This window comes from Squalius cephalus (genome assembly GCF_949319135.1).
Source record: "Squalius cephalus genome assembly, chromosome: 1".
NCBI classification, from domain to species: domain Eukaryota; kingdom Metazoa; phylum Chordata; class Actinopteri; order Cypriniformes; family Leuciscidae; genus Squalius; species Squalius cephalus.
This window is the reverse complement of record NC_137122.1, coordinates 23,188,448-23,212,339: the sequence shown is the minus strand read 5'-3', so window position 1 is coordinate 23,212,339 and position 23,892 is coordinate 23,188,448. Positions and strand designations below refer to the sequence as shown.

Here is a 23,892-nt window from a genome sequence, read left to right as displayed (position 1 = left end):
TTCCCTTTGTCCAAATGGTATGAAACCTTCTACGGCTCTCAACACTTTCTAGATCTACAAAAAAAAAAATAAAGTGGAATGATATCTGTTTTTATGTTAGCGTGACAAAAATTGTGACACTCGTGGTCTTCGGGGTCTCTGGAGACCCCGCAATCAAAATAGACAAAATTCATCATCAAAATCAGAAACAACGCAGAACACATCGACAGAAATGGCACAAATAAAGTGGCACACTTCCACCAATGCAAAAAACATCCACAATGCTAAATTATATTGCTCACAACACGTGTGTATACACACACACACACACACACATATAGAGGAATACATTTTTGAGACTATAAAAACTGTTCTCTTATCATTTGTAAAATAAAATCATCCAAAATGCAATACCACCACAAAAATAAATTGGTGACACTGACACATTGAAAATGTACACACGCACACACACACACACACACACACACACACACACACACACACACACACACACACACACACACACACATTTGTAAGGCTATAATTTGTCAAATAAAATCATCCAAAATGCAGAACCAACACAAATATAAAGTGGTCACACTGACATCGACAATGTGTACTCACACACACACACACACACACACACACACACACACACACACATTTGTAAGGCTATAATTTGTCAAATAAAATCATCCAAAATGCAGAACCAACACAAATATAAAGTGGTGACACTGACACCGACAATGTGTACTCGCACACTCTCTCTCACACACACACACACACGCACGCACACACACACACACACACAGGAACATTTGTAAGGCTATAATTTGTCAAATAAAATCATCCAAAATGCAGTACCACCACAAAAATAAATTGGTGACACTGACACATTGAAAATGTAAACACACACACACACACATACACACATACACACACACACATACACACACACACACACACACACAGGAACATTTGTAAGGCTATAATTTGTCAAATAAAATCATCCAAAATGCTAAACCACTTCAAATATAAAGTGGTGTGGTGACACTGGCACATCGACAATGTGTACTCACACACTCTCTCTCTCTTTATCTCTCAGACACACACACACACACACACACACACACACACACACACACACACGCAATTGTGTGTGTCTAGAATCTAGAATTAGATTAAAAATAAATGATTGAAATAAATGATAAAATCTTAAGACTCCAACATTTCTCTTTGTAACATTTTGTTCAGGTTTGATTCTAATCATAATGTAACATTATTGAAAAACTGGGGGGTTTTTTGGTACAAAAAAATGCTAAACTTTGACAAAAATATTTTATTTTTGTTATAATTGTGATTTTATAATATTTAGATATGAATCCAACTGAATCCAACTTGTGAAAAGATATCTTTCAGGTAGTCTAATAGCAAATAGCATATACTGGAGCTCTATAGCCATCTAGTGGTTAAAATTATTATTTTTTATTTTAAAACTGCATTTTCCAAAAAATGGGCAAAAATGTTACATTAAACCATTTAAAATCATCCATGTTATCCCCATGAATGAAAGTTTGAAATCTGGGTCTTTTATAAAGTGAATTTTACATCAAATGCTGTTTTTTTGTAAAAAGGCTATTTAAATATTTATTTATTAATTTATTTATAGAAATTTAAAAAATATCATAAATTCTCCAAAAACTGCACAAATGTTGAGTAAAAACATTAACAAACAGAATAAAATTACATTTGTAAAAAAAAAAACTATTATCTTGTTACAAAATTAAATGTTATTTTCTGGGGTCTCTAGAGACCCCAAAACCCAGAGTGTAGACATAAATAAAGACCATCAGAGGGTTAATTTAATAACAATACTAGCTTCATAATAATAATAATAATAATGATTTAGTACATTAATGTGAAAACGAGCCAATTATCGTATTGATATCGTCAAAGGCATCTGCCAGCAGTGATATCTCTGACTATCGTCGATACACGATACTATCGTCTAGGCACAACCCTAATGGTGACCATCATAAAGAATACCCTATCAGCTGCAGGCTCTTATCATTGCAGAAGCTCTTTAGAACTATAAATTGGTTCATACACATATATACACTGATATTTTGAAGAGAATAACTCAAGAGTAAAGCGATCTCATGGCATCTCTCTACACATTTCTCATTCTATTCTTATGTACCGCAGTCCTGGGTTTGGTGAGTCCAGAATTCAGTACTTTCAGTGTCGGGGTATGTCATAGAAAACCACAATTTTGTGATCATATAATACATGTTAAACAAAAGTTGTATTTCATACAATATCAAGGCTTGCACTGTCATTATTTGTTGATGTAAATGCGCACCTTTGACACTTTCCTCAAATGTTTTCTTTCAAAGCCAACATCTTCACTGTCAGGCAAGTCATTATAATCATATTCTTTCAAAATAACATTTGATTTTAAAGGATTTTATATTCTATGCTTCTTTGACTTTTCTTTTAGGCAAAACAGAGATTGATATAGATAATGGAAAAGACCAGGATATATTTGAAATAAATGAAGGTTTGTGGAAACATTAATATGCGTCTTAATTCTGTAGCATTATTTCAATTACACTTTTGCAGTAACCGCTATGTTGTTCAACAGAGGCAGGACTTCACCTGGTGGAAGGAGACATTCTGATAGAGAAGGTCAGTGTTTTATAAAACAGGTTCTCATAGTACTTTCCATGAACGGTACAAAATAGGACCAGAACCCGGTTAGGGACTGTTCGTTTTTTATTTAAGGGGCCACCGGAGGAGTTGTGAGATCTATCTTCAAAAAATCATGACCCTCCCTTCGCCAGCAATAAATTTTTCTATGACCCTCCAAAATGATTGTGAAAAAAGGCATGACCCTCCCCGATAATTTATTGATTAGCCTACTTCTGTACTGGTTTGCGCTTGGCAAAGTTGGTCAGATAGCCATTTTTTTTTTTTTTTTTTTACAACCATAAACTCTTGCTTTCTCATCTTACTAGGGCTGTAATGATAGACCAAACCTACGATTCGGTTCGTATCACGATTTTTGATTTTAGATTAGAAAAAAATCATGTTTTCGGTGCTGATGTGGTGTGACGCGTTCAACATGTGGGTGGCGTTGCCAATAAAGCATCTAAAAGCTGTCACAAAGAACCAGCAAAATTAATGATTATGAATATGTCAAATATAGCAAGGAGACATTTTAATTGTTTATTAATAAACAAGTGTTTTCTGTGTCAACTGCAAAGATGAAGTTGACGATGCGTCGTGATCTTCGCAGAGCGCCAGAGGCACATTTCATAAAGAGAGCAGTCAGTTTTCTTTCGTTTTGAATTGTTCTGTTTAAAAGTAGACATTTCAAGCTTTCTATATATTTCTCAGGTCTGTGAGGCAAGTACCTTACGCTGAGTTTCGGTTCATTTATGAGACAGGAGTCCTGTTCACTCGCCGCAGCCTCCGTGTCATGATTATCTATTTTCTAGTACATTTACTTATGATTTATTAAATCCAGGCAGTTGGTTGATGAAACATTGATTAAAATTAAGATACAATTAATAAAAAACGAAATTCACTTTAAAGACAGGCTTTGTGCTTTCTGTTTGAGGTCTCTGTGATTTTTTTAAAGTCACTTTAAGAGCAGTCATGTCCGTAATGGAGAACTGTCACGCCCTTAACATTGTTTTTTTTTTTTTTTTTTTGAACACGAAAAATAAAATAAAAAGAATATTTTATGTTCTGTGGAGGCTGATCCTTCTTCATCCAGTGGGTATATATCTTTTGGTTTGCGCAGTGTAATTCATAGAATTACTAAAAAATATTTTGCCACCTAAAAGTTAAAGATTTTTTGTGTCACGTCACGTCATGTGTATTTCCCTCATTTTAAATATAAAACGCATGTGTAGACTGATATTTTTCTAATGCCTTGACTCCTTTATTAAGGGAGTATGGATAAATAAACAGACGTTTCAATATTAAATGCATTTTCTGAGAATTTATATTTCAAGTTTTGACTGCAAATGTCACGTCCATAACGCTGGAATTGCCCAATTTTAACGAATTTATCCTCAACTAGTTTTTTGGTGTAGGTCTACGTATTTTATTATGTTAACTTAAATAATACTAATAGTAATTTAAAGATGTGGTAGCCCTACATCTTACACATCACACTCCACTGTTATGGTGGCAATTTCAGTATTCAGTAAATAGTATTTACTCTCTAACATTATTGTGGAAACAAAATATGCAGTAGCCTATCGCGCTACAGCGCACATTCTATCAGCTGCAGTTCTGGCGCCTCAGTCCCAATACTGTAAAACTTGACGTACATTCACATCACACATGTTAATGGAGCGATAGAGTTACACTCACAGGACACTGTGCACTTATTCGCAATCACAAAAGTTAATTATTTGCCCGTGCTTTAAAGCTTTGCCGGGTAAACATTTCATTGGCGTTCTGTTCTGACATGATGCACTTTTTCTGAGCGCGTACTGAAGTGCGCGCGCATTGTCAAACAGCGCTAAACTGGATTTTTGTTGGGTCAGACCCATCAGATATAGATGGGGGGCTGATACCGCGAGAGCAACATGGAGCTACATGTAAAATATATGCAGCAAACAAGCCACTTTGAAATGTTGCTGTTTTCATGAATATAAAAGTTGGGTGACCCTCCCCCTAGACTAAAAAAAGTTGGATGACCCTCCCCTCAAAAAAGAATAAAAAGACATGACCCTCCCCTATTTTCCTCCGGTGGTCCTTTCCATAAATACCGAACGGTCCCTTAAAAAAAATAAAAAAAATAAAAATTATATATATATTTATTTATTTATTTTTTTTTTTTTTTCGGAAATGCTTAACCCTTTAGCAAATGTTTGACAAACCTCAGGATGTCAAACAAATTTATTTATTTTTTACATTTAAAGTCACATTTTTTTAACTATTAATTTTTTGTGAGATCTGTAACTAAAATTTAGGACGTGTAAAGTTTGTGTGATTAAAGAATTAACAAACTTAAAAATTATTTTTTAAATAAGTACAAAAATAAATTAGGAGATGCTTAGCCTATCTGAAATGACGGGTCTACAGGACAGGATCCATCTGCAGTTTTATTAAAAACCAGAGTTATAAAGTTGCAGTCCACAATGACAGCGACAGAAACAAACATTAGTCCGGTTTGGCATGCAGAAAACGTACAGAGTCCAAATAGCAGGCAAGGGTCAAGGCAAGAATCAAATACGAGTGACAGTCCAAATCAAATCAAACACGGGTATAACAATACACAATGAATACATACTCAGAAAAGATCACCGAGGCAAATTAAGGCTTCGCAAAGTGTGTGCAGTTGTGATCTGCTTAAGAAGTGTGTGTGTAATGAAATGCAGGTGAGAGTGCAATCAGTACCAGGAATGAGGGCATATAGGAAATTAAGTCCACATGAGAAAGTCAATATTCGGGTGTGAAAGAGCCTCACTTGTAACAATAACATTCAGAAAATGTAAAACTAAATAAATATTTTATGAGCTGTTTTCTAGGACATCTGAAAAAAAATTGCTTTTAAATTGTCAAGCAATAAATATGACAAAACATCAAAATTACTAAATAAAAGAAAATAATTTTAGGAGATGATTAACCTTCAGAAAATGCTTAAACCTCAGGATGTCAAACTCAAAAAAATGTTTTTTTAATAAAATAAAATAAAAGGTAACTTGCAAATTAAATAACATGGATGTGTAAATGAAGCTAAATCCATGTTTGGTTTGTGTTTAACAGGGAGAAAGCAGAAACACTATTCTGGGTGAACAGTATCGCTGGCCAACCAATGTGCCGTACTTCCTAGACAGCAGCCTTGGTAGATGAATCTATAAAATTATTGATTCAGTTCAGTTGAATTATTGCTTTGATCTTTATCTGACATACTCATTCTAACTTAATCTTTTATAATCTCTCGCTCACTGTCTTTCTCTCTTTTACAAGCTCTTTCACTCATTCGTATGTAATTTTCAACAGAGATCAATGCCAAAGGCGTGATACTGAAAGCATTTGAGCAATACAGACTCAAGACCTGTATTGACTTCAAACCCTGGGGTGGAGAGCCAAACTACATTTCTGTGTTTAAAGGCAGAGGGTGAGGAAACTTCAAACATTAAACTCAATAATCAAGTCTATCCACATTCATATTAATGGATGTAACATTGTGCTCTCTCATTTTTTGAATACAAAAACATAAAAAGTCCTACTCTTTTTATACATATATAAAAAAAATTGATTTGGTAACACTTTATTTTGATGGTCCACTTTAGATGTTCTACTAAGTAAATTTACAACAAAAAGTGTCAGCAGATATTAAGCAAACAGTCTACTAATACTAAACACTAATGACGGGTATTTGCAAAGGCAGATGTTACTCGAAGGTGGGGAATCGACAGATGGGGAAACAGGAGTTGTCAATTGGTTCAAACTGTGACAGTTTAGGAACAGTGGAGCATGAGTTTCTGCATGCGTTGGGTTTTTGGCACGAGCAATCCAGAAATGACAGAGACGACTACGTCACCATAGTGTGGGACCAGATTAAAGAGGGTAATAACTGAATTCATAAACATGTTTCATGCCATCGAATAATAAATCTCTTTTTAGTGATATTCTATCATGCTATCAACTCTTTACTTTATATATTCTATTATTACATGCAACTGTTTCCTTGTTTAATTCTCACTTAGGTAAAGAGAACAACTTCAAGTTATATGATGAAACGGTATCAAGCTCTCTCGGTGTGCCCTATGATTACTCTTCGGTCATGCACTACAGTAAGATGTCCTTAAACAAAGGCCAAGAGCCAACCATCGTTACCAAGATACCAGAATTCTTGGATGTGATTGGTCAACGCATGGAGTTCAGTGACAGTGACCTGCTCAAGCTAAACAGGCTATACAATTGTAGTAAGTTTATAACACTTTCTGTGGGAGACTGGTTGACCTTGACTGGTTACATAATCCTCCATTATTTTTTATAAATATAATTAAATTAATCTGACTGGTAAGATAAAGACTACTTGCTCAACTAATACTTGGCTTCTCTCACTCATCTCCTTCTAAAATATCTTTCAAAATTCTTCCAGCTACAACCTCAACTTTTCTGGACTCTTGCCACTTTGAGGAACCGAACATCTGTGGTATGATCCAGGGAGATGGTGGAAATGCCAAGTGGGCTCGTGTACAAACTGTAGAGGGCGGTCCAAAGACGGACTACACCACTCTGGGTCAATGTCAAGGTATAAACACGCCTAAACACAAAAGCAGGATTCAACCTGACAATGTTTTGCATTGAACTGTTGGTGACGAAACTTCATAAGTGAGCTAACAGATGCTAACAGAGTTATCGTGCAGCCCCGCCCATTGTGAAATCTCATTGGTCCAAAATCCCCATAACATAACCTCAAATATTTATTAATATTTTCTGATTGGTTGTGATTAGCTGCGTCCAAAATCGCATAATGTCTAGTTGGAACTAGTTTTCTAAGTTTCTAGTTGAAACTTACTTGGCGATCAGTTACAGGTATTTCGCTTCACTGCTATTCATAAATCCTCTCCTGTGGCCTCATGGGATAGTAAAGTGTTCATCACATGCGCACTTCGTTGGAAGTAGTAAGTCATCCGGTATAGCCTACTTTTTACCTACTGTTTTATAAATTTTATAAATATGGGCATAGTAGTCTTTTCGCATACTGTTCTTCCAGTAACATTAATAGAATGTTTGTTCAAAGTTAACTCGTCCGTAATGTTCTCAAAACGTTTAAATGTTACTACCTGTTTCAGAGAACATTCAAAAGTTTCCTATAATGTTTGCAAAATTATAAAATGGAATGTTCCCTTAACGTTCACATTTTTGTTCAAAAATGTAAAACGTTGTTAAAACATTTAAAACCTGGACATTTTGAATGTTCAGGGAAGATTCAGAAATAACGTTTTCATTACTTAATGGGAATGTTAGCAAAAGAAAAAGAAAAAAAAATCTCATTTTTGTTAGCTGGGGTTTCATGTGAATAATACTCACATAGCAAATATTTTTGCAAAATTTACTTAAAAGGAAAAATTACTTATTTGCATTACTTATTTGTGTGTAAAGAATGTACATTATTGTAATATTTTTTTTTTTATATTTCTGATGTTAACTATCTGATTAACAATGTTATGATGAGAATCATTGTTATATCATATCATAGTCACTTCATAGTTAGGCCAAAGATTATCCTAAATGGGACGATATCACGTGGAAAACATATTTGTTAAATTAATGTTGTATGTTCACTGGTATACCACTGTGTAAAAAGTTTCATAATTCAAAGTCCATAATCCTGCATTGATTACTCTTTTATGATATTATTATGGTGGCACTTTAGTCTTCATGATAAACATATTTTACCGACACAATAAGGAAATCTCATTCTTTGACCTTCTCTAGACTCTTCTTGTCAAGGGTTGCTATATGACATGCAAAATTATCTTTAGACTCCATTATAAGGTTCAAAGAGGTGTGAAAAAGCGACAAGACTGGCTTAGTAGCTTATTATCTGATAAAATGTTTACTTTTACAGGGGTTGGGTTCTTCATGCATTTCAGCACAGCCACAGGTACCCAAGGAAACAAGGCTTACCTGGAAAGTCGCCTCTTTTATCCCAAAAGACGCTCCCAATGCCTGCAGTTCTATCATTACAGCAGTGGGGGTGCCGATGACCAGCTAAACATCTGGGTGCGCGAATACACCGCTGAAAATCCCAAAGGAAACCTGAGACTCATTAAGAAGATCAGTGGTAATAAATCTAATTATTTAAAACCCCAAATCAAGAATTATTTACTGTGAAAGGTGGGGTCACATGTACCGTTGCTCAGCGAAAATTTGCAGACAAAATCCAGTCATTCCAATAGGAATCTGCTTGATTGGGAATTTCGTGTGAGAGCAAAAAAGTTCCCCATGCACACAGATTTCACTTGTGTTCAAGTTAGCCATGTAAATTCAACGTCTTGACCAACAGAAAGCTGCTTGGTTTGAAAGTGACTTCTGTGTGAGCTGCTTTATAGCAGAACCAGATTTTACCAAGTACGACATGTACCTGGATCAACGTCTTTGTTGATCCTGGAACAACATTCCAATCAACTGATTAGATTTGAAGGACAAGTTTACATTTTATGTCAAGTTTAGGGTTAAAACCAGGGTTAGGTCCCTCTCAATCAGTGTTATTCTCCTATCATTTCCCTCTGATTTTAGTGGACGTTTGTCTGACGACAGTGGACATTTTTAAATTTGACTAAAGTGACCACGCCTTAAAGGTGCGGTCACATTTACCGTTGTGGCGAAACGGTATCTAGTCTTTCCAATCGGGATCCACAAGTTTGGGAGTTTTGTGTGGGGACGAAAAAGTTCCCCACAAATTTATCACTCGTATCCAAGTTGGTTACATGAATTCGACGCACTGACCAACAGAAAGCTGCTTGATTTGAAAGTGACTTCTGCGAAATTTAGTGACCACACCTTAAGGATAAATTGTTATGCTATGGGTAATGTATACTTGTGCTATTTAGGTGGACTTAAAGACTCCTGGGAACTATACCATGTGACGCTAGATGTCTCTGATAAATTCAGAGTGGTGTTTGAAGGAGTTAAAGGAAGAGATGCATCAAAGGGTGGTCTTTCTCTGGACGACATCAACCTCTCAGAGACCCAGTGTCCTCAGTTCACTTGGCGTATTCGAGATTTTACCAGTCTTCTTGCTACAGCTGCTGCCGGCGCCAAAACCTACAGCCCCCGCTTCATATCCCCAGATGGTTACTCATTTCAGATTGGTTTGTACATTAATGGCTTGACGAGTAGCCCAAATAAAATGGCAATCTACCTCCACTTGACCTCTGGACCTTATGATGACTATCTCCAATGGCCGTGTCCATGGCGACAAGCATCCATGGAGTTGATGGACCAGAATCCAGACATCCAACACCGCATGAACAACATGAGGATGATCACTACTGATCCAACCATGACCTCCACTGACTGTAAGATATAAACAGAGTTAGGGAGGCATGAAAGCAGCAGATATTAGGCATTTTTTATGAGCCATAAGTGCTTCTACAGATACTTGGTTCTAGATAATTTAGGCTACATTCATTCAGATATGTTTGTAAACTGCATATTCACTTCCAAACACTCTCCATCCACACTAGCGTATCAAACATTTTCCATGAGTTTCTCACAGACTGTAAAAGAACATGGACAACGCACCTTCACACTCAAGTAGAAATTGTAGAAAAGTGAACCCACATAGCAACATTGTGACGGCCCAGATCCGGCCCACATCTGGCACACATGGAAAGATGATCTGGCCCACATGCAGCATGGACTTACGGCACTTGGGTGGGCCACTCCTGTTTGCCAGATCTGGGCCACAAGCAGGCCATAGCAATGCCACATCTCAGCCAAGAGCAAAGAAATAAACCAGAACTGGAGGATTAAACAACTCCACAAACAGCATTACCAGCTTCACTTATTACCAATCAGACTGACTTTATTTCTGTCAGACGTCTACAAAAGTTTTTATTGAGAATTAACAGAGGTTTAACTATAATGTGTTTCATTTAAAGTCACCATTACAGTGAATAGTGTTTCCATTAGTTGGGCTCTTAACTCTTATTATATCTATTGTTTTCTTTGGCGGCTGTGACAGAGTGTTTGTCAAACACATTTGCAGCAGCAAAGAAAGCTAAAGTGAAATGAGATCAGGTGATGATGGTTACCTGGTGATGGTTTTATAATCATCATGAAATAACCTTGTTTCACTGAGATAATTTGAATCTAACAATTGTGTTGTACCATTAATATATTCTCATCACAAACCCTGTGTTACTGCAGCGTGAGGTCCAGCAATATTATAACAATCAGTTAGAAGACTTTAACAAACATGAGCACGAATCATTACTGTTCGATGACAAACACAGACATCAATAATCAACGTATGAATCTCAACAATGGTGAGAATCAAAAGTACTTTGCTGCAATGCATGCTGGGTACCATCATTGTACAAAACTCCCAGCATGCATTGCAACATGAATAAATTATGCAGCTAAATTGTCCTATTAATTTGTTTAATTCTAAATATATGCTTTTATTTTTTTGCTGTTGTTTTTGTTGTGGCATTTAGTAGCTTTTCAGTGATGTTCTGAATTAATCTAAAAAAAATAAAATATTGTCACCCTTGTTGAGATTCATGTGCTGATTTTTGATATCTAAGTGTGTCACCGTGGATTTTTTTTCATGCTCATGTTTGTTAAAGTCTTCTAACTGATTGTTATAATATTGCTGGACCTCACGCTGCAGTAACACAGGGTTTGTGATGAGAATATATTAATGGTACAACACAATTGTGAGATTCAAATTATCTCAGTGAAACAGGTTATTTCATGATGATTATAAAACCATCAACAGGTAACCATGATCACCTGATCTCATTTCACTTTAGCTTTCTTTGCTGCTGCAAATGTGTTTGACAAACACTCTGTCACAGCCGCCAAAGAAGACAATAGATATAATAAGAGTTAAGAGCCCAACTAATGGAAACACTATTCAATTTAATGGTGACTTTAAATGAAACACATTATAGTTAAATCTCTGTTAATTCTCAATAAAAACTTTTGTAGACGTCTGACAGAAATAAAGTCAGTCTGATTGGTAATAAGTGAAGCTGGTAATGCTGTTTGTGGAGTTGTTTAATCCTCCAGTTCTGGTTTATTTCTTTGCTCTTGGCTGACATGTGGCATTGCTATGGCCTGCTTGTGGCCCAGATCTGGCAAACAGGAGTGGCCCACCCAAGTGCCGTAAGTCCATGCTGCATGTGGGCCAGATCATCTTTCCATGTGTGCCAGATGTGGGCCGGATCTGGGCCGTCACAATATTGCTATGTGGGAAGCAGCCAATGTCCAAATAGGGTCACTACCTGATTTCCTAATCTTAACCCCTCCCCCACAACTAATTCTAAACCTACAAATACTAGGGGGGTAATAATTTGGCGGGGGTCAGAATTAGGCACAACACCAGTATAACCATGGGTACAATATGCATCACATGACAAATCATCCGTAATAGTTTTCAGTCCACTCTACAATGGAGAAACATTCTGATTTATCCACTTAGGAAAGGGTCTTCAAAAAGCTCAGTTTTTACAAGACAAAAATGCCAAAAAGTACAGAAAAACATGCATTTTCAAATCTATCTGGATTAATGTATACGTAGCCTTATAGAGATAAATGACAAGAAAAGACGTTTTATAAATATCTTCTCTCTTTTGTGCAGCCATGGGTAATGTGAAGTATTTCTGGGATGACCCACGAAAAGTAGGCAGTCGAGTCACTGACACAGATGGCAGTTCATTCTACCGGGGACCCAGTCATGGTACCAGCAATTACATCACACATGATCGTCTGAAGAGTCGGAGCTTCATTAAAGTAGATGATGTCATCTTCCTCCTCTCCCTTGAGGGTATGTGAGCAGCAAGTTTTTATTCCATTCCTGTGAAATTCCTATGAAATATGACAGAAGTTGACTTAAGTTTGAATGTGTAACTTCGTCAATAGATGTGACTGGACTTTTGAAGCCTCAGTCAAGAGAGTTTTGGAGACCGGAATTCAGAGATTCGACAGATGAAAAGAGAGATTGAGCCAGAGAGGACAGATGGTTGTGAGTGTCCATTTACCCAATTCAGTTATCTTATTCCATACCAGATAAATGAACTATTAAATGCATCTAACTCCTACACTGTTAGACCTTACCGGGTTTTTTTACAGTAAAATACTGGCAACACTGTTGCCAGTAAAATACTGTTAATTGTACAGTTCTTTACTGTAATCTAGTTTGTTTCTGTAAAAATGCACTAAATTATAGTTAACTAATTACAGTTGCAGAAACCGACTGCCTTAAATTGACCAACTGTCATTTAAATGTATTAACTAAAATTTATAATGCATTAATAATGTGAGCAATGTATTACTGTGAACTTCTTTCATTTGAGACCACTAAAAAACTATTGTACATAAAAAAATGTTCACTGGATCAGCAACTACACAGTCACCGCCTGTTAAATAAAGCAACATGCAGCGTATCATCAATGTTTGTAGATCTTCTCCTGGACTGAAGCTCAGGCTCTACTCTTCTGCACAATAGTGACCCAAAAAAATAATTTTACAGTAAACTACTGGCAACAGTGTTGCCAGTATAAACCTGTTTTATAACTTACAGTTTATTACTGTTAAAATACATTTTGTGGGTGTGTCTTTTTTATCTTACACAGTTAACCCTTTCAACCCCTCAGGGAAATCCACACTACGAGTAAAAAGTAGCGATGCAGTGAGATAATTAAGGGAATATGTAAGTGATTGTAAGCAGAATCACTGAAGAAAAGAGAAACACAAGAACAGAAAATAGAGAAACACAATAACTACGACTGACTTCCAGCCATTACACATTATTACACTTATTATTAACCAGTATGACTTTATTTCTGTCATACAGAAGTTGTTATTGAGATGTTTAATTGAAAATGTTTGGTTTGAAGTTACCGTTATAGAGATCAGTGCTTGCTTTAGTTGGGATGCTGATGCTAAAACATTAGTTTTTCTTTTGCTGCTTGAGCTGTGTTTTTGCAAGTCACACTTGTGCACACACAGTTTATGAATGACTGCAGTTATAATGATTATGATGACAAAATCATCATATTGTCTGTTCGTTCACTAAGGAATTCATCCTCACTTATTCAGAGTTTAATCCTCAATCAAAAGTGTTACATTAGCACCACTGTGAAAACGCAGCAATAAGATACAATGACTCTTTTTTTTAACACATGATGCATAAGCAGAGAAACAGAGCTACACTGTGTTTTAGAAACACCGAGATATCACAATTTAGCACATGAATCTCAACAATGGTGGCAATATTTCTTTATTATTATTATTATTATTATTCATGCAGCAGTGCATGCTGGGAGTTTTATATTATCCTGGAACCCAGCATGCACTGCTGCATGAAACTTTTCACCATTGTTGAGATTCATATGTTGATTGTTGATATCTGTGTGGGTCTCAGTCAAGCAGGAGTAAAATTAAATTAAATGCACTATATGATTACAATATTCTTCAGAAGACCTGATTACAGAAATATTGACTTCATTTTGTAGATTCACAGATATATGCTAAATATGAGATAACTATAATTTCAATGACTATATACAAGAAAAATCTGAAAATCAGGCATGTCCAGGATGATTGTAACATCATCACAAAAAAAAATAAAAACACCTGATCATCTTTCTCTTGACTTTTTCTTGCCATATCAAATGTGTTTTATAATCTCACCGTTACAGCAGTCAGAGGGAGATGAATGGTAAGCAGTCAAGGGACAAGAGACCAACTAAAGCAAGTACTGATCTCCATCATGGTGACAACAAATTTTATTAATAACTAAATCTCTGTTAATTCTCAACAAGAACTTTTGTACATGTATGAAAGAAATAATCGTAAACTGGTTTGTAAACTGGTTTCACACTCAGTGTTGCTGGAAGTCAGTTGTAGTTTTTGTGTTTCTCTTTTTTCTGTTCTTGATTCTCTGTCGTTCAGTGATTCTGCTTATCAGGTGTTCATCAGTGTCTCAATTCACTCACTTCTTTTCATTCAAGTGGACTATATTAGTGAACTAATGTAGAGAATAGTGAATGAGGGTATAGGGTGTGATTGGGAAAACAGCCTCTGAGTGTCGACTTTGAGCACTGTTAATTCACAGTATATTCCTGTAGGCTACTTTTATTTTCTACGGTATATTACTGTTTTAATGGAAAATGGTATAATATTGTCCGAATTTTACAGCAAGGGTTAACAGTGTATAATACAGAATTTTCTCTTACAGAACCCCAAATGTCCATTTAAAATGAACAGTGGAATAAAAAGCAGGGCCTGATGACATCATGAGTGCAGAATATATCATGAAGCCTCAATGGAGAAGTTTTTTTTTTTCTGGAATCTGCCCTTTATTACTGAGCTTGATCTATGGAATCATGACTTGCCTTTAAAATTTATATAACTCAAAACCTATATAAAAAAAAAGGATAAAAATAAATAAATAAAATGCACAATCAAAAAAGCACAAATATTAATGCTCACACAATTTATTAGTCATTTGTTACAAAGTGCTGGCATATAAATATTTGCAATGTTATCTACATCTCTGAATCTGCAAAAGCTGCAGCGGTCTATTGGCAATCCGTTAGATGAGAAACACCACATCCTCTGAGAACATGTTCTGGTTGTCATCCTGCATGCGCTCCAGCAGAAGGTTAATCTCGTTCTGGGGTGCGTTTCCCGAAAGCATCGTTAGCCAACTATGATCGCAAGTTCCCTCGTTACCAATAGAGTTCAATGGACATTGCGATGAACTTGCGACCATAGTTGGCCAACGATGCTTTCGGGAAACCCAACCCAATTCTAATTTATTATTAAAATCTTCCTTGTTGGACAGAGATCATTGTCAAGGAGCAGACAATATTTTTCATACTTTATTTAAAAAGCAAAATTGTAAGAACACCAATTTAAACTATCATTTTGACAGTTTTCAACAGTGGATTTGGGGGAGAGAATGAGAGATTTCAAGTGTAGTCTGCTGGAATAATTGTATCAATGTAGTGCAAACTCTTGTAGTGGAAGAATAATGTGTGAAAAAAAAAAAAAAAAATTCACATTATTGGCGCAGGCCAGAATCTGACATCTGAAAATGAAGACTATTGTACCTGTCTTGACTGATGTCAACCTTCTTCCTCTGACTGCTCCTCTGAGACACTGGCTTGCTCTTCTGACTCGGCTTAGCTGTCGTCATTAACATCATCATCACCACAGTTGGACCAGTTTCAAATTTATAATGCCACTGAATATATTCAAAATATTAACCCTGTAAAGCCTGAAACAAAGTCAGGGACAAACTGAACAAAAAATATGCGAAATTTGGTGCTGTTGTTGATATTTTATGGCCAAAAAGTAAGACGAATTGATTGATTGTAATGCAAATCAATAAGATATTTATAGCAGTATACTTGCACAAACAACAGTAGACTACTTGCATATGGTCCTTATTTTTAAAGTCTCCAATTGTCATGCTCTTAACCCTTCAAATTGTTCCTTTATATAAGAAAATACAGCATGCCAATTTTTAATGGCAGTAACATAATTACTGGTTACATAATTACAATGGCTCTCTCACACACTCTGAAGAACAATTGCAGTTTCTCCTTCATGTGGTGGAAGATCAACGACGGATCTATCCAGACTGCAAAAAGTCAACACTGGCTGCTGAGCATCAGAAATGAGGGATTTGTTAATGGAGATGACGATTTTGCAATTATACTGCCTTGATTAATGCTTGATTAATGCTTGATTTGCTTTGAAGTAATGTAACCTAAATAGTAATAATGTTATTGCTTAAATAGATGTATGTAACCCTATTATTGATGCTGAACAAAATGTATTGTGTGATTTCACTGTTATTAAGAAAACTACTTACAGTACTTGCATGAAATGTATGTGTTGACTGATTTAGAGTAGAAAGCACTTATGTATTAGAAATAGTTTTTATGATAAATGGAAAATGTACTAGTTAAGGTATGTGTTACAGACGATTAAGAGGAGAAAGCAGAGAAAGAGAAGTCGGAGGCGCCGTGAAGAGATACGCCGTAAACAACTGAGGGCAGTATGTACTCCATTTGATGACGTCAGAGGAGAGTCTGGAACCTGCATTTCGAAGCCTGCGTATAAAAGACTGAGAGAGAGACTGAATTGTTGGAGACTGAATAGCGCAGTGTCCCTCGACGCCTGTAACCAGCTGATTGTACCTTAATTGAAACTTATTATTGTAACCTTACTGTTACTTTGAAATAACTTTTGTCAACTTTAATAAACCTTATATTATATTATTGGCAAGATATTGTCTTCCCGAGTAATAATTTAAGAACCTTAAGCAAGAACTGACCACAGAGAAGTCTGCTGAATTAATTGTAAGTACTTTTTGAATGCTTATAGTTTTGACCAGATTCGACTTTCCTTACCTACCTGAGAATAATAAATAAATAGGTAAAAGGTGTAAAGGTTAAAGGCCACACCATAAAACAGATTGTTGAAAACTTTGTGCTTTTTTTGAGATTGTTGTCATTGTTGTCATATCAGTGTTGCTCTGATTTCAATAAAATGTAGTTCATTTGCAGCAACTTTTAATATTACTTGCATATCACAATAACACCGCACAGCTTAACATAGGCAATCTTCCACATGATTGAGCTACCTCTAAATATCATTTTTTTGTCAACATTTTTGCATATTTCCAATTTTGAAGTTAAAAGGAACAGTTTAAGAGGTTAAAGGGGTCATGACATTGGTTTTTGTTTTATTATGTTTCCTTCAGTGTAATTATAGTATTATTATAGTTTTTTGGACAAAAAACGTTAAAATTGTAGTGATTTATGACCTTTTCCCACCCTGTTTCTCATCTCTGATTCAAACAGTCTGTTTTGGGGTTCAGTGTTAACGCCCACTGTTATGATTGGCTAACGTCATTGGCTAAAAGTAGTTTTAAGATGAAATACTGTTTGCGGCGTCGTTGGGACCCAGAATAGTCGGCACGACCTGATCTTTAAGCAAAGGTTTTCTGGCAAAGCCAGCATCATACTGCAATTTGTTCTCAAAACAGTCATCCTTGAAATGTACCCAGAGGGCATCTTGATGTCAAAATTACGTCAAGAAATAGGTCAAAAATGAAAGTCAAATTGACGTCAAAGTGTTGATGTCAATTTGATGTCAAGATTTGACCTCTGCTGATGTCATTTTGCCAAACAAAAAGGTGAAATGCATGGCCGTACACTTATTACCAGCTTCACTTAAAACTAACCAGATTTACTTTATTTAATTTCCGGTTTAAATAAATATAATATTTAAATAGTTTAAAATATATTAAACATATTTTGATGACACCATGATGGTGGTTAGCGTTTGCTTTAGTTGTGCCCTTGGCCCTTGACTCTTTAATATAAAATTTTCTTTGGCTGCTATAACTGTGTGTTTATAAAGCACAACTGTTGTAGCTAAAAAAGCCATGAGAAAATGAGATCAGGAGATGTTGGCGGTTTATTGAAAATGATGATATTATCATCATGTAATTGCCTGAATCTCTGATCTTATTCAGTGTCTGATGTTTGGTTATATAGGACTTGTGATTTTAATGTTGTATTATAATAGAAACCTTTTAATTTTAAAGCATGAGAATAATTTTTTTAATTAATAAAGGATTTTAAAAACATTTAATGCATTAAACTCAACATTATTACTTAGCTATCAAGAATCAGTGTATGACTCTCAACAATGGTGACAATCAGTGAAATGCTTCATGCTGCAGTGCATGCTGGGAACCACCAATCAAAACTCACCCACATCTCCCAGCATGCATTGCGGCTTTAATAAATTATGCAGCTGGAGTTGATCTGATTATCTGGATATTTTGTTTGATTGTCACCATTGTTGAGATTCATATGCTGTTTCTTGATGTCTGTGTGCGTCTCAGTAATGCCATAGATGAAAAGTTTTTGTGCACTAAATAGTTATTAAAAACCAAGTATATTATTTGATAACATTGCTAGACATGCTGTAGAATCAAATTACTTTTATCATGAATAAAATCACTTTTATACCACAAGTCTTATATAATCAAAGCATTAGACACTGAATAAGCTCAGGGATTCAGGCAGTTACATGATGATATCATCAATAAACAGCCAACATCTCCTGATCTCAGTTTCTGATGGCTTTTTTAGCTACAACAATTGTGCTTTATAAACACACAGTTAAAGCAGCCAGAGAAATTTTTATATTAAAGAGTAAAGGGTCAAGAGCCCAACTAAAGCAAACGCTAACCACCATCATGGTGACTTTAAAATACAAAATATGATTTCATTAAACTGGAAATTAAAGAAAGTAAATCTGGTTAGTTTGAAGTGAAGCTGGTAATAAGTGTACGGCCATGCATTTCACCTTTTTGTTTGGCAAAATGACATCAGCAGAGGTCAAATCTTGACATCAAATTGACATCAACACTTGACGTCAATTTGACTTTCATTTTTTACCTATTTCTTGACGTAATTTTGACATCAATTTGATGTCATATTGATGTTAAATTGACATCAAATGCCCACTGGGTAGAGAACACGCGCTTAAATTAACACAGCCGTGACTGGGCCGGACGTCCGCAAAAAATAAACTGCATCCATTTTTCCCTGACGTCTGCATCGTTCGGTAGCGTATTCAAACATTTTGTTTGTCCACAGCCAGGAACAGCACATCTGCGTCATCGCAATCTTCTGTAAACAGACACTCGCTGCACGTCGACTGAACACCTGTGGTCGAACCTGAACCGGATCCGGATGCGACCTTCTGATGTAGAGCCATTCCCTGAGGATCACAGAGACGGAGAGAGCGGACGCTTAATGACAGGAACGGGGGGATTGTAGAGCTCCAGTCAAACATTAAATGCACAACATGCAGCATATCTCTCAACTGCTGTTGATTTTACAGAAAATTATTTCAGCTTGCTCCTCTATGGAAGTTTGTTTCCACCACGGAATAGAAAAGCAATTCCGACTTTGCTTCTCACAATTCCAACATTTTTTTTTTTCTGCAATTAGACTCAATATATCTCACAATTCCGTGTTTGTTTTTTGCAATTCAGTGGTTTTTTTTTTTTGTTTTTTTTTTGCAATTCCCACTTTGTTTTTATTATTATTATTATTATTATTATTATTATTATTATTATTATTATTATTATTATTATTATTATGACTTTGCTTCACGCAATTCCGACATGTTTTTAACAATTCAGCTTGCTCCTCTATGGAAGTTTGTTTCCACCACGGAATAGAAAAATTAAAAAGGTAATTCTAAGTTTATGTCTCACAATTCCGACCTTTTCTTACTATTCTGACTTGCATTTTTTTTGCAAGAAGAAGTTTTTTCTGAGTTAATTTCTTTGCAATTCCCACTTTAATTATTTCCAAATTCCCACTTTGTTTCTTACTATTCTGACTTTTTTTCCCCGCGGTACCCACTTTATTTCTTTGCAATTCCAAGTTTACATTAACAATGACAGTTTATGAGGAGCATGTTTAAAATGCGCAACAACGACAGTTTCATACAAGTATAACCACATTCCAACAATTTTTCATTGCTACGATCCTGTCATAATTATGAGTTTTCATTAAAATATTATGACATTTAATATAAATAATATTAAATTGGTTATATTTTCCTCAGTATAATAAAGTTAAGTCGTGATTACAAAATGAAGCATTAATGTAAAATATTGCCGAAATTTTCATATTTTAACTAACATTAAGAACGGTTTAAAAATGCTCTAAAAATATATGCTTAATAAATGAGCCTGTATTGTCAAGTGATGCACAAAGTTTCTCCAGACTGCCATTTTTACCAACCCTGACTGTAAAACTACATCTATATCCAAAACCATGTCACAACTGTATAAATAATGCTGATAAAACATTGAATAATTAATGCAAGAAAATGAGTGACATTTCAGCTTTTTTCCTGCTGTAAGTGTATTTACTGTAAATGTGTTTAATGTTTGTTTACACGCACTGAAGGATGAATAATTTACTGTAGTAAACAAGAGCATGTCACAAGCAGGGTTATTATTAAAAATTAAACCAATCAAAAACTAAGACTGAAATAAAAAAACGAATTAAACTTTAATAGACTGATAAAGATGACAAAAGTACACAACAAAATGACTAAATATTAAACTGAAAATATAAAAGTTAAAGCCAATTAAAAATACTGGCATCTCTTTACATTAAGGTAAAATAAAATAAAAATAAAAAATGTAACGTTAGTACTACATTGAAAAATTCATAAAGCATTTCTTACTTACTTATGCCTACCGCCCAACTTTGGGCATAGGCCACGAACAAGGGCTCTCCAGTCGTCCCGGTCCTGGGCCAACTTCTCTAACTGTCCCCATGTGTGGCCAGACCTCTTCACATCTGCATCAAGGTCGCGGCGCCAGCTGTTCCTTGGCCTGCCTCTCTTCCTTTTCCCTTGTGGGTTCCAAAAGAGGACGTGTCTTGCTGTACTTGATGCAGGCTTGCGAAGGGTATGGCCAACCCATCTCCAGCGTCTTTGGAGGATCTCTTCCTCAATAGGCTGCTGTCCTGTTCGCTGCCACAGCTCCAGGTTACTGATGGTGTTCGGCCAGCGTACCCTTAGGATTCGTCTGAGACAGGTGTTAATAAAGGACTAGATTTTCTTCATGGTAGTGACTGTTGTTCTCCAGGTCTCTGCACCGTACAGTAGAACAGGCTTTATCATTGAGTTAAAGATCCTGATCTTGGTGTTCCTAGGCAGCTCAGAGGATCCCCAGACTAAGCTGCCATTGCCTTTCCAATCCGTACCTTCACATCCCCCACTGTCCCTCCCAACTTGTCGACCACGCTGCCAAGATAGGTGAAGCTTTACACTTCCTCTAGTGCTTCTCCTTCTAGCCTGATGAGGGCCGTGTTGTTGTTGTTAACTTTGAGGATCTTGCTCTTCCCTTTGTGTATAATGAGTCCAAGGCTTGCTGAATGAGTTGCGATGATATTGGTCTTCTCCTGCATTTGTTGCTGGGTGTGGGAAAGAAGTGCCAGGTCATCAGCTAAGTCGAGGTCATCCAATTGTGTCCAAGGTGTCCATTGGATGCCATTCCTCTTCTGGGCAGTTGATGTCTTCATTACCCAGTCTATTGCCAACAGGAAGAGGAAGGGTGACAATAGGCATCCTTATCTCACCCCTGTTCGCACTTGGAAGGCATCGGTAAGCTGCTGGCCATGTACCACTCTGCAGGTCATTCCCTCATATGAGTTCCTGATGATGTTAGTGATCTTTGCTGGTAGTGTCTCAACAGACTCCAAGTGGTCTGCTTATCCACGCTGTCAAATGCCTTCTCATAGTCAATAAAATTGACATAGAGAGGTGAGTTCCACTCCAAAGACTGTTCCAGGATAATCCTCAGAGTTGTTATCTGGTCAGTGCAGGGTCTACTCCTGAAGCCAGCTTGTTGGTCTCTGAGATGTGGGTCGACCGCATCTTTTATCCTGTTTAGGAGGACTCTATTGAATATCTTGCCTGGGGTTGACAGCAGTGTTATCCCCCTGTAGTTGGAGCTGGAACTACTGTGAGATCAATAGAATTAGATGTTTAAATGACACCTCAATTCTGACACCTTTTGAAGATCAGATTTCTTTTTCTAACATTTAAACTTAGAACACATTATTAGAACACCCTTTGACTTTATGAAAACACATAAATGACAGCTTAATGATTTTTTTTATATTTTCGTGCATTTATTTAAAGATGCAGTCCGCAGTTTTTCCTCTTTGTCGCCATCTCTGTTCAAAATCTGCAATTGCAGTTATTCGCTGAATTATCAACTATATACTTGCATTGTGCCTCAGCATGGCACAGCACGGATGAATCCAATGTTTTGAGGAGAATGTGCGGCTGTCAGTCACCGCGCTGGTGGTGTGGATACTGTCATTCGCAATCACAGATTCTACTTTTTGGAATTATGACCAACATAAGAATTTTCACCGGAAAATGTCATCTGAACAAGTAAGTAAGATCCACTTTTGTTCTGACCAACTAAAGGGAAAAAAGCATTGCAGTAAATTGTGCCGATTAAATCTAACAATCGCTTATCATATCAAACCGTGAAAATTATACTTTGTTCTCAAATTGTTAATGTTAACAACATCAGCACTGCGTGACTACATTTAATGCCCTTCCGATATTTGTATTTGTTTTCGCATGGGCCGGTTGCAGCCTCTTTTTTTTCTCCGAAGTCTTTCGTGTTTTAAAACGGGTGAATCTCCAGTTGTCACTGGTGATTGTCGTTTGAACCTTTCTGGATCTGCCATCAAATTGATAAGTTTAATTATATCAAGTGCAGTGAGAAAAGGCTATAAATCTCCAACATCCTCACACTCATAGCCTACTAGCCGAGACTCCTTTATGTGTACAGATGAGATGTAATGACACAAATACATGCTCGAATTTCCCACGGAAATCCACCAGTACCACTGGAATTAAAAACATTATTACAATTTTGAATCGAGCTAAGGCAAGCAGATAGTTTTGAACTGTACTTGCTCACAAATTTATTTTGGATAATTTTTAACCCAAAAAAGCTACGGACTGCAGCTTTAAAGACTACATGTACCATAATATAAATGTATAATAAGTATTTCTTAGAGTGACAGAGCTGTGTGTTTTTAGCTAAAATGGTGTGACAGTCACAGCAGTGGGGGTGTTCCAGACATAATGATTTTGTATTGTAACTGTATATTCTACCTGTACACCTAAACACACAGAAAATAAATATCATTTATAAGGTGTTTTGCTCATGGGACACGTTTTGCACAGGTCAAAAATACCTGAACCACACACACATACACACACACACACACACACACACACACACACACACACACACACACACACACACACACACACACACACACACCTTTCACTGTATAATGACAAAATGTTAAAATTCTGTAAAAAAAAAAATACAGACCATTACCTGTAAAATTACACTTTTTACAGTGTATAATTACCCATTTTATTCTTACAAATAATTGAAAAGATCAGTTTTGTTTAGAGGCATGTGAGTTCAAGTGCATGCTTCTAACAGTAAAAATGATTGGTATCTGTGTTTTACTGGCCTTGTATTTGGCCCATGCACCCTATAACACAAAATTCTTTTGAACACTTGAACCTCTGTGCTGA

At 36.2% G+C, this 23,892-nt stretch overlaps 1 protein-coding gene across 1 annotated transcript; it reads left to right on the top strand.

Moving 5' to 3' along the window:
* Positions 1–2,102: 2,102 nt before the first annotated feature.
* On the top strand, positions 2,103–15,737 carry LOC307154541 (meprin A subunit beta-like). The gene is made up of 13 exons (XM_079864557.1): positions 2,103–2,220; positions 2,480–2,539; positions 2,624–2,667; positions 5,767–5,845; positions 6,004–6,121; positions 6,395–6,573; positions 6,714–6,932; positions 7,112–7,264; positions 8,588–8,803; positions 9,573–10,040; positions 12,332–12,517; positions 12,613–12,715; positions 14,933–15,737. The coding sequence occupies exons 1-12, from the start codon at positions 2,139–2,141 to the stop codon at positions 12,693–12,695; spliced, it is 1,887 nt and encodes a 628-aa protein (XP_079720683.1). The 5' UTR covers positions 2,103–2,138; the 3' UTR covers positions 12,696–12,715; positions 14,933–15,737.
* The last annotated feature ends 8,155 nt before the right edge of the window (positions 15,738–23,892 follow it).